This window comes from Mixophyes fleayi, chromosome 8, assembly GCF_038048845.1.
Source record: "Mixophyes fleayi isolate aMixFle1 chromosome 8, aMixFle1.hap1, whole genome shotgun sequence".
Taxonomy (NCBI): Eukaryota; Metazoa; Chordata; class Amphibia; order Anura; family Limnodynastidae; genus Mixophyes; species Mixophyes fleayi.
Window position 1 is genome coordinate 127,866,073 of NC_134409.1, and position 25,001 is coordinate 127,891,073.

General features: G+C 41.5%; 1 protein-coding gene across 1 annotated transcript in view; it reads right to left on the reverse strand.

Moving 5' to 3' along the window:
- Positions 1-974: 974 nt before the first annotated feature.
- The window catches only part of SHQ1 (SHQ1, H/ACA ribonucleoprotein assembly factor), a 72,792-nt gene continuing 48,765 nt past the window's right edge, over positions 975-25,001 (reverse strand). The window contains 1 exon segment of the mRNA XM_075183461.1: positions 975-2,657. Within this exon segment, the coding sequence (XP_075039562.1) occupies positions 2,030-2,657 (628 nt within the window). The 3' untranslated portion in view covers positions 975-2,029.

Sequence of the window (25,001 nt, forward strand, 5' to 3'; positions counted from 1 at the left end):
TCTGTGTGTGTGTGAGTGTTTGTGTTAGGGAATTTAGACTGTAAGCTCCAATGGGGCAGGGACTGATGTGAATGAGTTCTCTGTACAGCGCTGCGGAAATTAGTGGCGCTATATAAATAAATAATGATATAGTACAATCCCAAACTGAATTCTGAACTTGATCCACTCATTTAAATAATAGTGATTTTTTTTTTTTTATGTACTGACCTAATATGATGAATATAATCCGTACAATGCTGTGTATTTTGGTGGAGCTATATAAATAAATGATATTAAATAAACACATTTCAGAATGTGATTTTCATATAAGAAAAAAATTAAGTTCAAATTTAGCGGAAGGCAGAAAACAACATTTTCCAGAATAACAAATTAGAATATTTTGGAATTGGCTGCAGCAAATCTACGGAGCACCGCAGACCCGGCTATCTGCTGCCGCGTTCCTAATTGCCTGGAACATACCAGGCTTATTCTACCCCCTCCAGCTTATCTCCCTCAGCAGTACAGTTCCTTATCTTGCAGACAAATTGCTGCCCACAGAACTCAAACAGCTAAGACATTTATCTCTCCGACACGTGTTTCCCTGTCTGTTTTCCTTTAGACATCAGCTCAATCTTCTGACAATATTTAAGATGTGTCTGCCTGACAGGGCGATGCTCCGCAGGCACTTTCTGAGGTATTAATCAATTTCTTCGGGTGTATTTATCACTAAACACAATATATCTGGTCTAATCAATGGCTATCTCTTCTTGACAGTTACCGAAGTCTTCAGGAAGGACACTTTGGGAAACTAAAAAAAGAAAACATTACAAGAGAGAGGTCACCTTTTAACCCAGCGTGTTACCATGTCCCTCTTTTTCTGGTATCAAAGCAAAATACAGAGGACGTCAATATTATCAATTATTTTCAAAGGGTTCTTCTTATTTCTAGGCAGTAACGCTACCAGAATCCTCAGTTATGCAGCTTAACAAATCCACTCACCGAGAGAAAAACACTTTATTACGAGACAAAACAATAGCAATAGTGATGTAATGTTCACTACATACAGACTTAAATTGTACCTGTTGCCTACACATAGTGGAGACAGCCATTTTGTGGGCTCATTACTACCTAATGACGCCAGTAAGGCAGCCATTTTGTGGGCTGAACCAACATCCATGAGAATGTAAGCAGTTAACTAGTGATGTCACTGAGGCAGCCATTTTGTGGCTGTACCAATATCCACGAGAATGCGACCAATCGGATTAATAGTGACGTCACTGAAGCAGCCATTTTGTGGGCTGTACCAATATCCACGAGATTGCGACCAATCGGTTTACTAGTGACGTCACTGAAGCAGCCATTTTGTGGGCTGCACCAATATTCATGAGAATGCTGCTTTCGATTCACTAGGAGCTAGTGATTTCATTAAGGCATCACTAGGCTAGTTCTTAGTGACTTGATAAGCTACATTCTCACAAACATTGCTTCATACAACAAAATGTCTGCGGCTAGTGTGTGTGTGTGTAAAGCGTAGGCAAAGAATACTCTTTAAGAGAAGACCAAATATCACATAAGAGCCATAAAAGTGAAGTACTGTAGGTTAACATCAATATTTAAGAGTAATTTGTTCCTCTTATCCTTTGGTCCCCCATCCCCATAGTTTTAGGCTCCTGACATACCAACATAAAACCGTGTGCGAACATAACACAACATGACATTGATAGGTAGAACCACATTTCACCAAATGATGGGACCTTAATGTCCAAGAAACTCGCCATGGTGTCCTGTTTCGTTAGCAATTCAAGGCATCTTATTAAAAACTCACAAATGTAATACTGATCACGTCCTGATTGATTTATTGGCTAACACGGTATCAGGCTCTTTTTTCCCCTCGCTCAGTCACTTCAATTGATTTGATGCCCAGGAAGACGTCTCTTGCGCTAATGAAGTATCCAGAGAACAAGACCGTCATTTATCTATAATGAAAAAGCAATCCGAACCGCTTGTCGTGGACAGAAAAGTCTTTAATGAGAGAAGGACGGGGGAGAGATTACTCTACAGGCGACAGCTTGTCCTCCTCCTCCTCCGACTGCTCAACAATGAGCAACGAATTCATCCTCGGAGTCACCTCTAAGAACGCTCTGGTTAGAGACTTTTGCTCATTCCCCCCCGAACGCCGGACTGCACAGTCTGTTCCTTCCTCCTCTTGGGACCTGTCAGTGTCATCAGCAGTGTGCCTTGGGGGGTTCTCAGGGATGGTAATTGCTGCTTGTACCTTCTCCTCCGTTTGTAAGGGAACAGATGTCTGTGCCAGGAGAGAACCTGCAGCTCTGGTAGGCTGGGTCTGTCTATTATCCACAACCTGTATGAGAGGTGTGTCAGCCTCACACCGGACTTCATCGGATGAGTCCTGTTCTTCCAGCTCCTCGCTGCTGCTGGAGGTCTCGTCTGAGGAGGAGCACTCAGTCTCCGATGAAGCAGAAGCAGAGCTGCTCGACGTTTCAGATGGAACAAGCGCCCCGGGCTGCTCCAGGACGCCGTCTGGCACCTGCTGACGTTCTTCTTCCTCTTGAACCAAGTTGGCAGCCTGCTCCAGCTCTTCCAGCTCAAAGCCCACATCTGCCTTGGAGATGGAAGATACCTGTAGGCAATCTGATAGGCTGACCACTTTCTTAGATCTAACATAAGAAAATAAAATGAAATATATATAATGTATATTAAAACACTAAAAAAAAAGTTAAATAGCAATAAAAAAAAACCAGTTGAAAATGCCGAGATAGACAGTCTAATGTAAAACTACACGAAAACAGGCTGCTTGCATTAGAGATTTCTCCGTATTGCTAACTAAGAGTCCTGCAGCTTGAGCATGAGGAAAACTATGGATCGTCGGCTGTTATAGAACTGCAAGTCCCAGCATGCCCTGCCAGCATTTGCTTTATAGTATGAGCTACAGAACTTCTAAAATAACTCTCATTCAGTAATACAAAGAAAGCTTTATAGCAGCGGTGGCATGCCAGCTGTTGTGGGACTACAACTCCCAGCCAGCTCTAAAGTCATATATCTGTGTGGAGTTTGTATGTTCTCCCCGTGTTTGTGTGGGTTTCCTCCGGGTGCTCTGGTTTCCTCCCACACTCCAAAAACATAATGGTAGGTTAATTGGCTGCTATCAAAATTGACCCTAGTCTGTGTCTGTCTGTCTATGTCTGTGTGTGTGTCTATATTAGGGAATTTAGACTGTAAGCCCCAATGGGGCAGGGACTGATGTGAGTGAGTTCTCTGTACAGCGCTGCGGAATTAGTGGCGCTATATAAATAAATGATGATGATGATCTATAATTCAATAGCACCAGAAACCCCCCAGATGGCCAAGTCTGAACTATACGATAGTGAGAATATAAACGGACTTGATGTTACAGCAGCCGCTGGGTATGTTTCCGCACACGACCGCTAATTGTTTACAGACTGTGCGGCCTGTGGAATGAACGGTTTAGTTACGAGCTGATCCAATATTCTAACAGACCAAAATGTGGCAAATTTAAGCAGAACAAAAGTCATGCAGGTGTATCGTATCGCTGTCAGAGACCATGAAATTCTATACGGAGACAATCAGAATTTTCCTTTTTTCCTCAACCTCGCGTCATGCAGATAAATGTGGCGTCTTTAAAGGATTATAAATGGTAATGATTCGGGTGTGTACAGTAATTTGCAGACACACCTCAGCTTGTTAGTTACAAATTAACTCCCATCCCAACCTCCCCCCTGTTCACTAGAGATTTCCCTTCAGTATAAACACAAGGACGTTTCCTGCTTCAGGTAAACCGGCTGCAGATCTCACTTCTAGGGCTTAGTTCAACTATTGTATTACTCTGTGTCAAGGTTTCTGCAACTTTCTGACGTCTATCGATGCTTCTCCGCAAACCACTTTATATGGTCCAAGTTGTTGATCCTGCTCCTCCATGAATCATCATCATCATTTATTTATATAGCGCCACTAATTCCGCAGCGCTGTACAGAGAACTCACTCACATCAGTCCCTGCCCCATTGGAGCTTACAGTCTAAATTCCCTAACACACACACAGACCAGCGTTAATTTGTTAAAGCCAATTAACCTACCAGTATGTTTTTGGCGTGTGAGAGGAAATCGGAGCACCCGGAGGAAACCCACACAAACACGGGGAATAACCGATTTCTGGATAAGTGTACACAATGCGAAACTTAAAGCAGCTTTGTAACAGAACTAATCAATACTGCTTGTAGAATATAAATAGCAATATAATGCATCTACACACCAATAAAAGTAATCTGTAAGTGGACAATTCCTTAAAGGATAATTCCATCTCAAAATAATATTGATAATAAAGTTAATATTTGCTCCAGAAATGTGTCTGTGTATTTGTTTTATTATCACTAAAAGCCCTTTGCAGCACTTCTGTAAATCCCAGTAGACATTTTCTGAATGTTTATCTAAAGCTAGGTACATACTACAGAATTTTCGTCCAACTTTTTATGCCGATTGATTTTACATGCGATACATTTTACATGTGATCGATGGTCCGATCGCTCGGCCCATGGACTGCATACACACTAGCCTTGTTTAGGACGATAAAGGGAAGAGCGGACGTCCCTTTAGCGACTTTTTACAGCCATGTTGTCGTGAGCAATGACTGTAATTTCGTACTCACTGTTGTGGATCGGTCGGAAACTTATACACACTACACAACGGAAACGAGATTGGAACGAAAGTATTAAACGGTACGACCAACCAAATGGGGCGACAATCGTCCATTTAGGCAGACTTTCGACCATCGTGTCACAACACACACTGACCCGACTTTTAAACGAGCGGTCGTATGTCGGCTGATTGAGCCGATTATTGGACGAAAACTGTGTAGTGTGTACCTAACTTTTGAAATGCAGTTCTACTAAACTGCAATTTCACATGATCAATTGCAAAGTTTCATCCGATAGCAGAACTAAACTCTTTCTGTGTCTCCGATGCACCGTCAAGCAGCCTGTAAAATGGTTGCACCAGCTACTGGTTGCAATCAGTGAGCCAACACCTGCAGACAAGGTAACACAAAATGGCATTTGATATGGAAGTGGGTGGGCTAGACGCACAAAAGCTGTAGAAGGGTCTAGTACCCATAGCAATCCAATCAAGGAAAATAACATCTCAAGAGAATCTTCTAAAGTTCATACCAAGTGGAAGTAAACTTTAAATTTACAAGTTTTCAAAACTATTTCAAACATTTTTTTTGAAAGTTAGCAATCTTCACTTATCACATGAGCTAATAAAATAATTTAATGCATTCATAGTTAAATATAAAACAATTATTTTGGGTCAAGTAGTTTAGAGAAAATCTGGATTTCCTGGGAACAATCTGCTTTCATAGGAAATGTAAATGAGCAGCACAGAGGTAAGCATTGCTGACTCTTATTGCTGGGGGTAAAAATCGAACCAGGCTGCGATCTGAGTGGAGTTTTTGTGTATTTATCCGGGTTTCCCCCAGAGCACCCACAGCCCGAATACATGCTAGTAGTTAATTGGCTTCTGACTAAATTAGCGTGTGCGTGTGTGCGTGTGCGTGTGTGTGTGTGTTATAGAAATTAGATTGTAAGCTCCACTGGGGCAGGAGTTGATGTGAATAAACAAGCAATCTATGCCTATACAGTACCATACAGTAATATCATACTTGCCAACTCTCCCGGAATGTCCGGCAGACTCCCGCATTTCGCGAGTCTCACGGACTCCGGGAGAATGCGGCAGTCTCCCGGATCTGCCCACTTCCTAGTGAAGTGGGCAGAATTAGGTAAAATTACGCGTTTGCGTCATTACGTCACGGGGTCTGGTCCAAAATGACGCAAATTTTGGAGCCCCACCCCCCATCGCGTCCACCTCCCCCGGCAGGCTCCCGGAAGCCAACTTTCAAAAGTTGGTAAGTATGAGTAAAATGTTGGTGCTATGTAATACATGATAAGAATACTTCGAATTATTATATAATATATGCTTTTAATTTAGCTTTGTTGAAAACCATAATGTCTCTAAAACCCTGTCTAGTATATGTGCTGTGTTTTTCTGTGCATTCTTTATGATAGATTTTGTAAATCTTATAGAGACGCCTCTGAATGATTGGAACAAAGGCACAGGGCAGTTACAAACCCAAGTAAACTGTATCTGGGCCAACAGTCCGAGCTGACTCAGTTTGTTTACAGAATCTGGGTGGACTGTGTGTTTACGTACAATCCCAAAAGCACAAGGTGCAACAATAATAACCCTTACACTGCCAACAACCCCAAAATACAGCTCTGCTGGAGATCTCCTTGGGGCAGAATTTGGGCACTAGGAAAACCTAATGGAGATAACTGTGGTTTTGTAATCTATCGCAATTAATCAATTGTCTCCCCCCGCCATAATGCAGCTTAAAAACTAAAAGCAAATATTTAATTGCTTGCTGTGGCTTAGAGACTGTCCAGATAATACCAGAATTATCTAAAATGTAAATCTACGCGCATTACTACTAATTTAACTTCCATCATTCATAAAAAAAAGTTACATAAATAGTACTGGTCACCTACACACTAAACAGATATCTAAACAATCAGGAAGGCCTGCCGTAACAGCTAATTTAAATAATGCACATGGCATTTATGACACAAAGAGGAACGGGTTGATTAATGATTTGTGGACTAATTAGTTGCACAGTGCAATTAGGCTGCACTGTTAAAAGGCACATCATTCATATATGATTGACAGGTAAACCTTAACAAGACACAGGATTTGGTTTTCAAGACCGGACTACATAAATATGATTGTATGCTGCTATTAAACACCCCATAAAAAAATAATACACATATCTTGGCAGCCTCCACCTCTATAAATTTTTTATTGACTTCTTTTTTTAAGTCCCATCCCCCATATTATGCAGGGTTCAAAACCCAATGCTGAGATAAGACTATACTAACCATTCCACCTTCACCTAACGCACAATCAATAAGAAGTATAGCGTCCAGCTCTCGTTAGTCGCTACTGAAATGTGACATTAGGGAATTAGTGCTGAAATTAGACACGTGTTCAGATTAGTGTCTTTGGCTGATTTCTGCACTGGAGAAAGTATTAGTTTGTATGTAAGCAGTTATTCGCGCATATAGTTAATTTAATTTATATTCCTATAAATGTAAGCTTGTTGGTTCCTGTCTGCCTGAGAAGTTGTATTACTCTGGAATAAATTATATATTTGGGGGGGGACCGAGTAGCATTTAGGAGGCATGGGATGAGGGCGCATTTTATGGGAAGTGGTGGTTTGAGTCCATGTAGGGGCATTTTGTGGCAAATGGGGCTATTTTGGAGCAAGTGGGAGGTCTGCGGGCAATGTGTGGCCCTTTTGAAGGAAGGAGGACCACACTTGCATCTTTTAAAGTCTATCAGGTTACCCATCACTGGTCTAAATGGGCGTCTCTGGTCCCCGGGTGGACCCCAGGCCAATGTGGTAATTAGAAGACAAGATTGATCATCTGGCCCAATCAAAAACCACACTGGATCAGATCTCTGTGGGATTGCTTTGGGTTCACGGAAGTAGCAATTTCAGACCAATTGTGGTTTAAAGAAGCCAGAGGTCAGGCACCACCGCCGCACTAACATTAGGTGCGAGAGACGGCTGCTTCGTGTCCTGTTGCCTAGCAACGGGGCACTTCCTGCTTCTCTGAGCACTCTGCGAGTGCATGTACAGTAAGCCATCTCGTTGCTAGGCAACCTGACGCTATTCAGCTTCCTGTCGGTGGTCTGACCGCCAATTACCGCCCACCTATCAGAGCCAACCTTTGGGGATAAATACCAGCTCCAGTACTTTGCCTGTTTGTCTGATCCTGCTTCCATTGTGACCCGGCTTACCTCTTGACTTCCCTATGAATTACGTTTTGGCACCTCATCTCTAGTTCCGGCTCTTTAACTCTTGTTCGGATCTTCCCTTGTACCTCGCTTCTCGGCTGGTTCTGACCCAATAAATGACTATGCCCATCCACTCAGTTACTACACCAGTGGCTGTCTCGGAGAACCGTGACTTGCGCACCCTCTTGCAGCGAAGTCCAAACTCCCTTATGGGGGTCCCTGGTGAACACCGGGGGTGCATTAGACTCTGTTTCTCCCTGCTCAGCAGCACTAACACCGGCTAGTATCTTCTTAGCAGACCACGATACCAGATAGGCCATTGAAGTTGGCACATGTGGGTAGCTGTACAGAACGGGCATGTCTTAGACAAAATACAGAACCCAGCATAGAACACAATAGCATTACTCATTAGGGGGGGGGGGCACCATAGCATGCCACGATGGGAAAAAACAACAACATTGAACCTTTTTAAAAAGAGAAATTAGCTAAAGGTATAAAATACGTTTCAATGTACCATCCCTTTTAGATGAAGTATGTTAGAGGCTTGCTGCAGAACTCTGGCAAGTGCTTCAGTGCAGCATCCTGACAGCCAGATACGCAAGTTCTAAACGTCACCTTTTCCCCCCGAATGAACAGAACGATCTGTTTGCAGTTAGAACCGGCTGAATATATCCGCATATAATAAGCAGCTCTCCCTAGGGGAGACCAGAGGTTTAATCCTGGTTTCCTCTCATTCCATTCCTGTGACACTAGTGGATTGGAAATAGAACAAGCAGGAACACAAACAGTCCTGAACCAACGTTCACATTACATAGCGTTGGGCCTCTAGTGTGCTGGGAGACCGTATCATTCTGACACCACACTGCTGATGTGAAACCTTTAGCAGCGAATATTTCACCGAATTAATGGACTGCGCTGAATACAGTACAAATAGAATTTAAAATATTTAGTCTACGGTGGTGAATTTTAGATTTATGTTTTGAGGCAAGGATGGCTTTCTTTTCTTAGCAAATTCGGATAAATATTTTAATATTTTATTTGGAGTCTACAGGGGAAAAGTGTGTCATAAATGGATAAAATATGAATGTTATATTCATGCAGTTTGTACAACGCCACAAATTTGTTCCTGAGGCTGGTGAACCACAGAAGTTGCCTTAGAAGCCAGCGACGCCATGTGCTAATGGAATCATATTTGACATGTGGTGGTAATGAGCACTTGCAGTTGGGGAGAGGGGGAGGGGGAGGGGGGGGGTCGATAGAGCGCCAATAACTGAATCTGCAAATCAAATGCTCCAGAGCGCAGATTGTAGTGGTTATGGGGTCATTTGAACCAACGGGTTCCATTCCTAGACCGGTTTACATGCATTTGCTAGCGTTTAAAAAATCTAGTACTTTGGCGCCAGTCGGTAATCGCCCTAAATATATCTGGTGTCTTTTAACGTGTATAGGGATATTAAACATGTGTACTAAATATGATATTAAATGTAGACAGGTTTGGTCCACATTTGTGTACTATAATACAGTTATATATAAATGTGAGTGTTTCAAGTAGCCCTAGAAGTCGCTGTGTGGTTGGGTCCATCCCATAGAAATTGCTCTGTCTGAGATCAGGAAGCGATCAGATAGCCGGCCATGTATGGGAGCCGGATTCAAGCTGGCTCATGGATGTGCTTAATCCAGGATAGAACATCGGGAAGAGGAAGAGTCAGGACATCTGAGGCCAGGGGCTGCTTGGCAAATTTTAGCACGAGGTGGGGGCAAGACTGGGCTCAGCGGCCTATTAGGAACATTTTTAAAGAGCAAAAAATGCAGGTAGTCCAGTGACCCAGCCCAAGGTAGCCCACTATGGAACTGGTTAGGGGTGGCAGATGCCCCTTGTCCGCTAGCCCAGTCAGCCCCTGTCCGAGGCTTGCTGAAAGCATAGCAGCACTGAAAGTAGATTCTAGGGCTATAGGGCTCAGGATTTATTTATTTATTAAGATCAGTGACAGAAGCACTGGGGAAGTGATGATGAGAGGTATATACAGTATGTTCCATGTTGCAGTCCCATTTGTTTTAAAACCCCAGGGAGATTTTTTTTGTGTTTGCGAAAGAGCTTCCCAAATATCCGTCAGTTGCAGGAAAGGCTGGTGTAGGGTGCCTGGGGTTATGAATGGAGAGAGAAGGGCGGGCTACGATCATTAGGCCCATTTCAGGTCTTCCAACTAGCCAGACACTTGCCGGATAATTATGAGTTGCACCTGTGAGGTGTAGTACGACTGTTCCCTCAGTCTTTCACTACCTGGGGAACAGGTCAGAGGCCTGCTGAGAGAGACTGCCATTGTGGCCTGTAAGTTCTGTTATTTTGTGTGTGTGGGACACTAGGTCCCTCCACCCTAGAGAGGGAATTCCTTATTTTGTTAGCTAGAGCCAGACAGGCTAGGATTTATGTTATGTTTTGTTTATTTTACGCTGTTAAATAAAGCTAGTTGCGGCTACTTGTACCGAGGCAATGCACTGGTGTGGTAGTATTTGGCTGCTGCATGGGAAGTGCTGCCGTTTACCCCAGGAGACAACACCCCTGAGCTGATCTTGCAGCATCATATAAGCTTTAATTTCACTTACGTGGATCTAGGAGTCACTATTTCCGGTGACTTGAAGACAGGTAAGCAATGTAACAAAACAATGAGGAAGGTAAGTCAGATGCTGGTTGTATAGAGAGAGGAATCAGTAGCAGAAAGAAAGAAGTAATAATGCCACTGTATAGGTCATTGGTGCGACCTCATCTAGAATACTGTGTACAGTTCTGGAGGCCCTATCTCCAGAAGGATGGATATATATATATATATATATATATATATATATATATATATATATATATATATATATATATATATATATATATATACATATACACATATATATATATATATACACATATACATTAGAGACTGTACAAAGAAGGACAACTAAAATGGTGCATGGCCAACAGCACAAAACTTACCCGGAGAGACTAAAACATCTTAATATGTATAGTTTGGAGCAGAGAAGGGAAAGGGGGGACATGATAGAAATATTCAAATATATCAAGGGTTAGAACAAGGTACAGGAGGGAAACATTCTACAAAGGAAGAGAAGTATTAGAACACAAGGACATGTACTGACACTGGGGGGGGGGGGGGGGGGGGAGTAGGAAATATGAGGAAAAACTACTTCACAGAAAGGGTAGTGGGTAAGTGGAATAGCCTCCCATCAGAGGTGGTAGAGCATAATACAGTAGAGCAATTTAAACATGCTTGGCATAGACATAAAGGGGGGTATTCAATTAGGCTTCTGGTCCGTGGTAACGTGCCGGAATGGGTCGCGAAGGCAATCGACGGTACTGCAATAAAGTGGAATTTCATACACACCCCATAGGGTTGCGAAGGAAAATCGCGTTATTGCGGTACCGTATTACCGTCAATACTGTGCACTTTTCACGGTAACGCGCGTTACCGCGAACAGGAAAGCTAATTGAATATGCCCACAAAGTACTAAGGATCAAATAGGGTTTGAGGTTAAGATGGAGTAAAAAATGGGCAGACTAGATGGGCTGAGTGGTTCTCATCACCATTATATATATATATATATATATATATATATATATATATATATATATATATATATATATATATATATATATATATATATATATATAGCGCCACTAATTCCGCAGTGCTGTACAGAGAACTCGCTCACATCAGTCCCTGCCCCATTGGAGCTTACAGTTTAAATTCCCTAACACACACACACACACAGACAGAGAGAGAGAGACTAGAGTCCATTTAATAACAGCCAATTAACCTATCAGTATGTATTTGGAGTGTAGGAGGAAATCCACGCAAACACGGGATGTACAAACTCCAAAGATGATAATATAAAATGGTCATGTAATAATATAGACATGGTCAGGAATCGAACTCATGACCCTGGTGCTGTGAGGCAGAAGTGTTAACCACTAAACCACCATAGAGTCTTTTCTTATTACTATTTTATTGCACTGTCCAAACCCAAAATTGTAACAATTTAAATCAGTTCCTTGGTCCTATATTCAGAACTGCCACACCATGACACATCTTTGAAGGGAGTCCTGTTTGCAGTGGCGGACAGAGGGGCGAGACCGGGGCAATCGACCTGCCCCCCCCCCCCCCCCCCCCCACAGCAGCACTCAACATACCATTAAATTGCGGCCAAGAGGTCTGATCTAAGGGACGGAGAGGGCAAGAGCAACCAATCAGAGTGAAATCGATGCCCCCCCTAAAAAAAAAGTCTAGGTCCGCACCTGTCAGTTTGTTCCTTTGCCAAAATGATGGGCTGTGGGACTTGCCCTTTAAATTGAGAACCCACAATTACTGAAACCTCCTTTACCCCAGTCCTCATCCTGGCTCACCAGTTGTATGTATACCCTGAGCATACCCCTCTCAGTGTGAGGCAGACTAACATGATCTTATCAGATCACATACACAGCAGGTACTCTCTCCTCAATTATAAGGCTGCTTGTTGTTGTGCAGAGATGTGGTCGGCTCCAGGGTTAGATGGAGACGAGATATATTCTAAAAGACATGGCACATCCTGTTTGCGTCTACCGTATCCTGTGACCCACTAAACCAAACAACTTCCTGCAGCTATAGATCTCCTATAAATTTTCCAGGAGAGAAAACCAGTTTCATTTCCTCTGCACAAACCCTCAGTAACCTCCAAGGCATGTCACAATGACAGCGGAGCAATCAGCAGATAATGTAATAGACAAGTCCCAAGAGGAAAAGACTGAGGTGTATATTCTCTCGGCTGAATGGCTTTTAAGAGCTTCATATTCCCTCTCCCGGGAGGATAATCATTTAACATGTCACAAAACTTTGCTTTCTACCTTCTAATAGGATTTTATTCCTCGCTGAAATCTTTCTGCTGCTTTACGAAAGGATACTGAGGCTGAATCTGCTAAGTCTTGTTCCCTCCAGCATAAATTATATATATATTTATTATGTATCAGGGTGTATAAATCGCCTGTATAGGCTCTGCGTAGATCTATAAGGTTATCAGTTTTAGGAAATGCAGATTGTAGCAGGGCCGCTGTGGTTTACTTGGAGACAATCAAGCGCATTTGGTTTCGGCTGGCTATTTGACTTGGATTTAATGAGGTTAGGCGAGGACAGTGTGGGGTACAGATGTAACCAATTTAAAACTCTGAATGGTTCCGTTTAACAAGACCGGGAAATGCTTTTATGGATTAACCTGTTTTAACTGAAAAACATGAGGGTTATTCGCTCTGTGATACTGCTTAAGGGATAAGTCGGTGCTATTAGTGATGTTTAGTTTTGCCATAGAAAAACATTTTTGTGCTTTCAAATAAAATCTTCGTCGTTTATTGGCGAGGCGCCACAAGGCTCCGAAACGCCGGGCAGAGTTACAAATCACGCAAAGTACAATCGTATGGAAAAGTACGACAGAGGAGGATGACGAAGTAGATGCAAGGTAAATATTTAAAGGCACCTGGCTAAATATCAAGTTGGCTTTATAACAGGCAGGCGAGCACGTGACAACATTAGACGTGTCATAGATTTTATACACTGTTAACACCTTCAAGATCCCGGACATAGTGCTTTCCCTAGATGCAGAAAAGGCTTTTGACCGCATTAGTTGGGCATTTATGATAAAAACTCTTAAAAAAAATTTGGATTTCATGGTAACTTCTACTAGGAATCCAGGCTCTATACTCTGGCCCCTCGGAGAGGTTCTCGGTGAACGGAATTACTCTCCTCCTCACTCCCGATTTTGAACGGCACTCGATAGGGTTGTTCTCCATCACCATTGATTTTTGCTCTCGTGATTAAGACTCACACACCTCCATCCCAAATCTTTTTGATCTCCTCGCCGCCCAAGGCTCCCTCTCGGGGTATCGGATTAACGTCTCCAGAACAGAGTCCCTTGTACTTCACTTACTGCTTTCTACCCTGGATCTCCTCAAGAGCAACTTTAATTTCTCTTGGCAATGCTTCAAATTAAAATACTTGAGGGTCTACATAATCTCCACTTCTAATGCTCTGTTACTCAGCAAATTTACCGCATATCATAAAAATAATCAAGCTGGATCTGCTCCGATGGCAAAAAATGATCATCTCCTCGTTAAGCAGGATTGTCTCCCTCAAAATGAATATACTTCCTAGCTTACTCCATCTTCTCCAAACGCTACCGGTAAAGGTCCCAGAGTCTATCTTGATACATTTGCACCACTGGTTTTCTCAATTTGTCTGGCACCATAAACCCCCACGCACTAGCTTTGTCACTTTGTGCAGAGCTACATACAGTGGAGGCTGAGGCTTCCCGGATGCTCACCTCTATTAGATATAGTTACCCATCTGAGCCAGGCCGTGGCGTGGTTTTCCAAAGGACCCAAGATGGATAGATTTGGAATCCTCTTACTGCAGGGTGTCATTCTTGGGCTCAGCATTGGGAAACCCGGCGAATGATTGGTCCATTGCATTAAAGTCTCACCCCGTCACCTCCTTCACCTGTCGGATTTGGGACCAACACCGTACCCTTCCCAATAGCGCCTCTCTGAAATCCAGAGTGACATTGACCTGGAAAAAAGGCAGGATTATCCCAATCTGGACTTAGTAGAGGCATCAGAATGGTCAGACACGTCCTCGAATCTGGTCGCTGTACGCCACTGTCATCCTTACAAGTGAAGTTTGATTTCCCGTCCGTCAGCCCTTTCGACTACCTTCAGATGCGACATTTTGTCGAATCCCTTCCGAAACCTGCTGTTACGAGAGAGCGGACTCTGCTGGAATCTCTGTGTGTTCGAGACCCTATTCAAAGAGGTATTATCTCTAATTTATATAACCCTATTGTCAACTCAAAACAGACCACAACCCCAGCTCATGAACTTAATTTGGAGGCTAATTTTGGCCAGGCCACCAGATGAGGACACTTGGTCAATAATTTTGGAACGGATCTCGAAAAACTTCTATTTCCTCCCTTGTAAAATAAAACGCTTATAAAATTTATTTACGGTGGTATTTGGCCCCGACCAGGTTGAAACCAATGTACAGTACCACATCTGACCTTTGTTGGCGAGGCTGTGTGAACGGGGGTCCTTTCTTCATATCTGGTGGTCATGACCAAAAATTGCTCTGTTTTGGGATAACGCGGCTTCTTTAATCAGTGACGTTACTCAGGTTCAGATCGCTAAATGCCCCTGGTCCTTTCTTTTGGGTTCCCCAATTAGATGCTCTTAACAAATACATGGAGAAGCTGTCCGTGCAACTCCTTAACGTGGCCAGATGCCTGGTGGGCAATAACTGAAGAACCCTGATCCCCCCTCCAGACAACTCCTAAACACAATTTGGTTCTTGGCCTTAATCGTAAAAATTTCGGCATATCTAAATAATAAATCCCAGAAATTTTTCCAAATGTGGTGTGATTGGTTCTTATATATAATAGTCCCCCTGGTTCTAACACCTCTAGTATTCATCCCCAGGATATCCCAACCTTCTTCTTATAATTTTATATGACTGATGACCAATATCAACTTGACCAATGACTGCTGGCTGCCGGGAGTCTCCGTTACTTCTCCTCCCTACCCCCCCCCCCCCCCCCTTCCTACCTCCTTCTCCCAACATTAAAGGGAAATAAAAAAAAAAAAAAAGAGAATACACCTCTATACATCTGTATTGCGGGTTTGAAAAAGTGGAGATGTTGCCTATAGCAACCAATCAGATTCTAGCTGTCATTTTGTAGAATGTACTAAATAGATAACTAGAATCTGATTGGTTGCTATAGGCAACATCTCTTTTTCAAACCCACAGTTTAGTAAATATACCCCATTGTCTAATTTTTTGCATATGTCAGGCCAGATATATGAATGTGCTAACTGTTTGCTTCTTTTTTATACCTCTGTATATTGACCCTGGCTGGTACACAGTCCCTGCTGGCTTTGTCCGATGTCACTTATTATGGACTTTTTCAGTTTTTTCTATGGTTGCATAAAATGTGTGCTGGTACTTTATAAAATGTACCTGGCTTCTGCAGCTGTCAGAGGCAGCAATTTTGGAGCACGGATCATCATCATCATTTATTTATATAGCGCCACTGATTCCACAGCGCTGTACAGAGAACTCATTCATATCTGTCCCTGCCCTATTGGAGCTTACAGTCTAAATTCCCTAATATAGACACACACTCAGACAGACAGACAGAGAGGTAGAGACTAGGGTCAATTTTGATAGCAGCCAATTAACCTACTAGTATGTTTTTGGAGTTTTTGGATACGATATTCATGAGAATGCAGCCTATGAGCTTACTGATATCGTGACCCATGCTTTGGATACCCACAAAATGGCTGCCGCAGTGATGCCTCAGTAATTAAAAAAAAAAACAACAACTTTATTTTAAAACGACAACGTACTGTATATAAACAATATAAATGAAAAAGTTCAATACACAGCAGTTGGTCCTTTGTCAAATCTCTCTGAACCTCTGACCTACATCCCAAATAGCCGATTTAGATCAATAAATTAACTGTTCTGTCAGCAGCAATGCTTGTGACAGGAGAAGTATCTTCTACACGTTTGTCACATTCTCTTTGTTTCATACAACATAATACTTCCCCCACTGTAAATGATATGAATATTCTAAGTCACCAAGGCGTTCTGTGACTATATATACTCACAAGGCCGCGGGTCTCCACGGTAATTTTTAATATCGGTAATAATTTATAGCAGAGATGAGCTTCTCCTGCTAAAACAAACGTTCCCATATTGAACAAAGACGCGATAATGACTGCCTTTGTACCTTTATAAAGCTATATTGCACAGTTCACATAAATATTAGCATCATATTATATCTACATAAAGCACGGCCCATGTTGACAGAGACTACCGTGGCCTCTGGCAATTAGCAAGAGTCGAAACCAAAGAACAGATATAAGTCAGAATAAAAAAAGCCATTTGTCACCTATTTGTGTATAAGTAGTTCCCTCTTACGCACATATTTTAAATAGATGTTTTCATTAAGGGTTTAGTACCCATTTTGCGGTTTCTTTTGTCTTTTCTAGTTTATTATTCGCTCCTTTAGATTAATGAATTAAGGAAAAATATTCAAACAGTGGTTAAAAGATAACAAAACACAGAAAACAGTAAGCAAAAAAAAAAACAAAAAAAAAAAGCAGACAAAAAATGATTGTGGATCCTAATAGTGTAATAAACTTTACATAAGTATTAGAGCATTTAGGGGGGAATTCAATTGACAGTGTTACTCGTGAGAATAACTCGGCCCACGCACTATTACCGTTACTACGGTAATATTGCCGTCCGTGCGGTAATTTAAACGCTGATTTTTGCTTGCAGCTGTGAGAGCAGCGAGCAGAAATCTACGTTAAAATTACCGTTCTATCGGTAATAGTGCGCGGGCTGCATTATTCTCATGAGTAACGCATACTTGCCAACTCTCCCGAAATATCCGGGAGACTCCCGCATTTTGCGAGAGTCTCCCGGGCTCCCGGGCGAGTGTGGCAATCCCCCGCATCTGGATAATTCTGCCCACTTCCTAGTGAAGTGGGCAGAATTAAGTCCCAAACGCCGCGATTCCCGGGTCCAAAATGACGCCATTTGGAGCCCCGCCCCCCCCGTTACGCCCACCTCCTCTGCAGGCTCCCGGATTTCACCAACAGAAAGTTGGTAAGTATGGAGTAACGCTGTCAATTGAATTCCCCCTAAAAGGTGTATCTAGGACTCATTTTCCCTACTAGCAGAATGGAAATTGTTGCTTTATATATTGATCCATTACACGGGAATTAGTGGCAGCTAAAGCTAACCAAAGAGACTAATTATCACATCTACAAGGTGTAAAAAAAAAAAAAGGCTCTATACATTAAGATGTGTCATCATTAGCTGCCTTAACAAAACATTTCATACCTGTAATTAACACAGACTAATTGCTTATTGAAGTGCCCCCTCCCCCGCACCCTCCCTGTTGCCTAAACACTGTTCTAGACTGAACGTAAGCGAGCCCATCCACTGATAATAAACCAGTGCCAGCACCAAAGTGTTGTCTAATACAAAGGTCAAATACGACTGCTATTTATTTATTCAATACACAAACCATGAAGTTAAGGACAGGCGAGAATTAGTAACAATGTTCAGAAATCCCCCAAAAGTCCACATGCTGCGTGCAAGTCACGGGCACTGTTCTGTAAGTTATATCATATATCAAATTATGTCCCTGCACAGATGACATTTAACAATAAATGACAGCTATCTGACTTTTGGAAGTTCCCTTTCTTAATTGAACTGTCTAAATTAAATTATATAGATTAGATTAAGTTACCATGAGCTCTGTAATTCCAAAATGCAGCAGCGCTGTCACTGGACCAACGCGATCCGGTAAAATGGTCAGGTTTGAACCAAACACCCCAGTGTTAGTAGGCCTTACTACTACATCATAACTACTAATAGTAAATAAAGTCCACACACATTCCATCCAACTGATCCGCTACAGTTGAAGGTGAAATGCGTTGTCTGAGAGTGGAAAGAAGACCCGAACTGTCCAAGAATAAGGACATCCTCCAAAGCACAGGCGGTAAATGGTGTACCCATTACGGCCATGAAAAAGGTGGTGACCAAATGTCTTCTACAGAAGGAAAATGTAATTTTGCTATTTTAGAAGACAGCAGTTATGACAATTGCTCCAGGGAAAGAGCCATCGGGTTGGTGGGGAGTAATGACGCGTTCTAAGATTAGCAATCTGGAAAGGAAAAGGTTAAAAGCTCAATAAGAAGATCTCCATCATGAAACGTTGCATTTCACAATCTTCAGGATTACAATTGTAACATCATCATTTCCAGACCACTCATCTTAGAGGGAACAGTGTTGGGTTGTCCGCTTATGCTGATCCTGACCCTTTGGAAGAAGGGTTCCTCTATCTGTCACCCACTCCAATGATGGCCAATCACATTGGAAGGATGGCGTACATAGACGGTCCTCCAAGGGTGAGGCTTGGCTGGATCTAGAGTCTGCTGAGCTTCTAGACCAGTAAGAACGGACCACATCTGGGTCTTCTAGCAATTATGAGCATCTATTTTTGCAATCAATTTAAAGGGGAAGACCCATTAGTATGCTTGGAGCTCTCAGAACTACTAGCTGTAGCGTTTGCCTCTTTACCAGGGTCGCTGTAAAATTGGGAGTTCATCCCTTCTAAGATCTAAAGCAGTACAGTTGTTTGCAGCAATAAATATGTATTCTTTGCCTTCAAAATTATGGAATCAAAGTATAACATCCTTAGGCCTAATGGTAAATTTGACATGTCCCCCAAGGAGTCAGAAAGCTCCATCTATCCTTCACATTTCCTGGAGTTCTGCACTAGATCTGCGTCTCTCAACCACACTCATTACATCCTCCCATTCCCGGTTACAGGACTTTTTTTCGGGCTGCACCCACTCTATGGAATTCTCTGCCTCGCACAATAAGACTCTCCTCTGGTCTACAAACTTTCAAGCGTTCTCTGAAAACCCACCTCTTCAGACAAGCTTATAATATTCCTCAACCACCCTCTTAACCTCACTACATTACCCTATTACCACCTGTTACACAATTTCACACAAGACAACTACCCCCTGACCAACATTGTTGTGTGACAGGATCATTTAGCTTATGAGTCACTTTTACCTTTGCAGTCTGGCTGGGCCAAAATGCAAAATGTAGACTTAACCTCATGTGTCAAACTCCCATTGTCCCATAGATTGTAAGCTTGCGAGCAGGGCCTTCTCACCTCTTTGTCCATTTTACCCAGTTTGTTTATTAGTTTACTATGTTTATCCCCAATTGTAAAGCGCTATGGAATATGTTGGCGCTATATAAATAAATGATGATAATGATGATGTAGTAAATAAAGATAGTGCTTTAAACCTGCATTCGCTATGGAATGCGATATCCCTCCCAATATTCGACCTGAGCTCCCCCGTTCTCCAGATCTTCTTGTGGCAAAAAAACAGGTGTCTAATTTCTTTCTCCTCCATTTATCTTTTGCTATTCTGGCTCTCTGTTGGTGGTTATATTCTATAAAATGTGCTAGGTGCCTCAGGATATAGCCACCAAGGTCAGAATAAGGTCATAAACCTATACAAGTAATTCATGTCCGTTAAACACAAGCCATTAGTGCTGGATCGTTAACCTATCCTGGCGCTGGGGATATTTCTGCACTACTCAGCCAAACAAGCAAAGGAGATCACACACCCTAACACCAAAGTGACACATTCACTAAAAATCTGTGAGCCCCTCACTGGGCAAACATCCAATACAAAACTGTACGCTTCTAAAGAAGAAGCGCAATAAATGCAAATTCAAATATAAAATAGATTGTAAACAAGAATGTGAGCAGCTGTCCTTCCTTTATGGCCCATAGTATTTACTTTTTATTGAACATTTTTACCTTTACTGTTACCTAAAACTATAAAACAGTCCGGCAGACCCAGGTGGATATTTAGAGAGCGACATATTATATCTATAACTTCTGTGTTGTTAGTTTTACTTCTCTGATTGGCTACAGGTTGCTCTGGATCTGTGAACATTCTAAAATGTTCTGATTGGCTGAAGGTTGGTTCACCCATGTCAGTGTTCCATTGCCCTGATTGGCTGCAGCTATAGTCTAGTCCCGCCAATGCCCTAAAGCTTTGCTTACCCACATGTTGGTTTAGCCTTGCGGATACAAAGTTGGAAGAAATGCATAAATGGTGTCACGAAATGCCTCAAACAATACAAGATGAATCCATGTCCCAAAGAGCGTACAATCAATATTATCGACAAATTATATCAATACAAATTCTACCAGACTTGCTTAAACCCCAGTAGCCAAGATGCCTAACCTAAGCAATTTCTACAGAGCTCAATGGTTGAATAAATTATGTTAATTTAGCCAAAATTGAAAACAAGTGAAAGAGAAAATGAAGACTGAAAATAGCAGCATATCGGTGCAGAACTCTGTACAATCATGATATTTATATAAAATCATTAGAGACTAGAGCAATTTGAGGTATTAAGGTAAACAATATAATTATATCCTGAATAAAATTTGCATACAACTTATCTGTGTGGAGTTTGTATGTTCTCCCTGTGTTTGCATGGGTTTCCTCCGGGTGCTCCGGTTCCCTCCCACACTCCAAAAACATACTGGTAGGTTAATTGGCTGCTATCAAAATTGACCATAGTCTGTCTGTCTGTGTGTGTGTGTTAGGGAATTTAGACTGTAAGCTCCAATGGGGCAGGGACTGATGTGAGTGAGTTCTCTATACAGCGCTGCGGAATTAGTGGCGCTATATATATATATATATATATAACTGATGATGATACATCACACTGCTAGGGACAGAAACAACTAGATACGTGTGAGCTTTAATATAAGGTGTAAGGAAAGGAATTCTAGGCTGGGGCTGGCTGAGAATCCCACAGATCAGACGTAATATGCCAATAATGTATATACATCTTTGTAGCCACCCACTGCGATCAGTCCTCAGCACGAATACTTAAGTACCTATGAAAAGTGTTCAGATACATTAAGCATGCATCGTGTCTGCCAAATACACTTGTAATAAAAGCACTGCCATAACTCAGCTCCTACTGCCAAATTCATCTTCCTTACTGTAGCTGCATCGTGTCTCTGCCAAGACAAATCTGTTGATTGCAACTACGAACCCAACAGCACGCAGAGAGCCCATAGGCTAAATCAAACCATTCCAAAAATCTACTCATCTGACAATTATAAAAAAAAAATTCTAAGTAGAATAAACCTTCACTTATATTAAAATTAGATAACTGTATACTTGTATTAAAAAACATAATAATATTTACGGATTTGAGGAAATAATAATCAACAATAATAATCTTAGCAGGCCTTTACCTATCTTATAATGGTGTAATCAGGGAATCCTACAGTTCTACAAGCTGAATTTCAACATGTTATTAAGTCGCTATCTCCCTTCTGCTCTGTTCATCTTTGCTTGTCCCAAAGGAATATTAAAGCTTGGCGAACGAAACATGGACAGCTATGAAAAAAATAGATCAATGACCTCTATGATAAAAACTCAGCGTCTCACATTATAGTGCTCACATTTGAGAAAGGAAAGTGTAAGTACCGTCGTTCTTAAAATAATAGAGAAATGTTAATGAGCTTTACATTCAGGAACAATTAGGGCAAATTGTGCAATATGACAAACACCTAATCATTAGCTGTAATTAAGAATTGGTTACAAATGACGGTTGGGTGTGATAACAACTCATTAAGACGTAGCCAATGCAAATTATACTATATAATAATAAAAAGTATAAAAATCAGATTATTTTTTTTGTTGCTATTAAGAATATAGAAACACCATTCTGATTTTTTATTCTGAGGGATGTACCCACAGTGTTGTAGTAATGGTGGATTGGTATATATCTCAGTAAACATTTTATAATCATCCAATTATACGCACTTCTGGATTGTGCGAGAAGCACATTTTCTGTAGAAATGCTCACCGACCCCCGTGAACGGGTTTTGGTTTTGGATCTGGATTAGCTTCGTGTTTTGGTTTTGGATTTTTTAGAAAAAAATCCTAAAATATGCTAAAATCACATCATTTTGAACTTTTTTTGTTCCTACTTTATTATTAACCTCAATAACACTAATTTCAAGTCATTTGCAGTCAATTTTGACCACCTCACAGATCACAATATTATTTTCATACACTTTCGGACAAAGACTGCAGCGACCTGGCTGGATGGTAAGCGACAGAGCAATGACACAAACACACAGCAGTTCCTAGCACATCTAGGACACATTGGCACACAGCAGTGGTAGAAAAGAAATAGGGAGGTCCGCCCTACCTCCCACCCACCGTTATTTTGGATTTTAAAAAGGAATCCAAAACTTGCGAGATCCGTCGACGTCACAATGACGTTTTGCCTCGTTTTCAATTCCGAGGGCGCGCGACAGTACCGAGCCGACTCTGTACTCGGATCCCCTAAGTTCGGGTGTGTTCGGTTCCCGAGGAACCGAGCCTGAGCATCTCTAGTTATCAGTCACATTCTGTTTTTAGTCAATGTAACCCCATACTACACACAAACAGAGCTGCTTAAGGGAACGTGCTTACCCATTATAAATACATGTTAATAAGTAAAAGAAACAATCAATTAGTGAGACAATGGAGTTGCCCTGAATGCTTCCTTTATTTAAGTAGAGAGAAAATTTAAAGGAAAAAACTCTACAGAATGAATTATTTCTTCTTCAGTCACTTAGACAAAAACACACTCAAAAGAGGGAAATTGCAGTGTCATTAACTGAGGAGTTTGACTCGCTAACAGGACTAGTCAAAGCTTGTAATAATCAGAAGAGGAGTTAATAGGGAACAGCAATGACAAGTGCTGGGTTCTCCTCCTAACAAAAAGAGGGAGACTTCAAAAGAAGCCGGGCAGACTGAGGTTTCCGTTTAATTGTATTATCTTAATGCGAGCGGCGGAGGTGTTTGATAAGCTTACTTAGCAGGGGAACGGGATGCCGTGATGACATATCAGTGTGACCTCGGGGGTTAAAGATACAATTTTCCATCTGGCGCAGCCTGGCTGCCGGCACCTGCTGTTCAGCGCTTGAGGGTCTGAGGAATCAATCGAGTGACAATGAAACCGCAGCTGAAGGTGGTGTTGTTACAGTACAGTCATTTCCTCCGACAAATCACCTTATCTGCAAGTGCTACCGTCACATTCCGCATTCTGAGACCGCGTTACAGGCAATGCTCTGTATACCGATAATACAGATTTATAAACAGGGCTTATTATACCCTTATTTAAAAAAAATGATTTAGCAAAATTGCATACAACACCAATATTCCCAGCAAGTTTACACATACTAACCGGTTTATTTTCTATTTTTAGACAACGTCTATAGATTTGTACATGTCTTTCAGCAACTTTTAGTTATATTTTAACATTTTTGATTTTAAATGCATGGCATTTTTTTTTGCATTCTATCTTCTGTGCTTTTCAACCCCATATTTAAATCATCAGAGTTGTGTTTTATCGTTGCCCTGGATACGTCACATCTTTGCTGCGCTCTCTCTGCATTGGATGAAACTGTAACCAGCTTCACCTGATAACTTCCAACACGGATTAGAAGCAGAGAAAGAAGCCAAAAAGATGAAGCTATTTAGTAAAGGTTACAGGAGAGTGTGCAGCAGCTAAGAGCTTAGAGGCATCTGACGGTGGAAAACCATTTAAACTAATTTTAGTACGAACTGCACAACTGTTTTGTGTCCAAGGTTCAATGAAATGTCAGTAGTCTTCAACTTAATCAACAACTTGATGAAACATCTTCCTGTCATAGCAATAAAGGTAGTACCAAAAACATAGACTGACGTTCAAATTAACAAAATGTTCCAGTAAAATGTGCCTTTAAAAATAATCTTAAAACAGGTGACAAATATTCATTAAACTGGAAAAGCAGAGCAGAACTTTAATTTCTTGTCTCAGAAACAAAGATTGTAAGAATACTTGGGGCTAGATTTACTAAGCTGCGGGTTTGAAAAAGTGGGGATGTTGCCTATAGCAACCAATCAGATTCTAGCTGTCATCTTGTAGAATGTACTAAAAAATGAAAGCTATAATCTGATTGGTTGCTATAGGCAACATCCCCACTTTTTCAAACCCGCAGCCTAGTAAATCTAGCCCTTGATGTTTTTTGTTAAATGTAAATCAAAAGTTTGGCTGCTGGTGTAATATACTCTACAGTACTCTGCATGATGAATTTACTTATTAAAGCTTAATCTGTTACATCTACAACAATATAACCCCCACACATATTATACTACAGAGGCAGAACAGCACCTAAGGAAATGAATGGACCATATACTCATGAATGGACCATATACTATATGCAAGCAGAGCATTGACTGTTTTTGGCAGCATATATTCCTTGCTGAACAGTGTGAAATGGTGAAGCTTAATCAAGGATATGGATTATATATGTATATATAAATAGGATAACCTGCTAAAGAGAAAAGTGGCCCCCCTACACCAAATCTTATGGTGATCACATACTGAGCGATCTAACACTTCAAGGTCACCAGCTGACCGCACAATTCTTCCTGCTACATCCA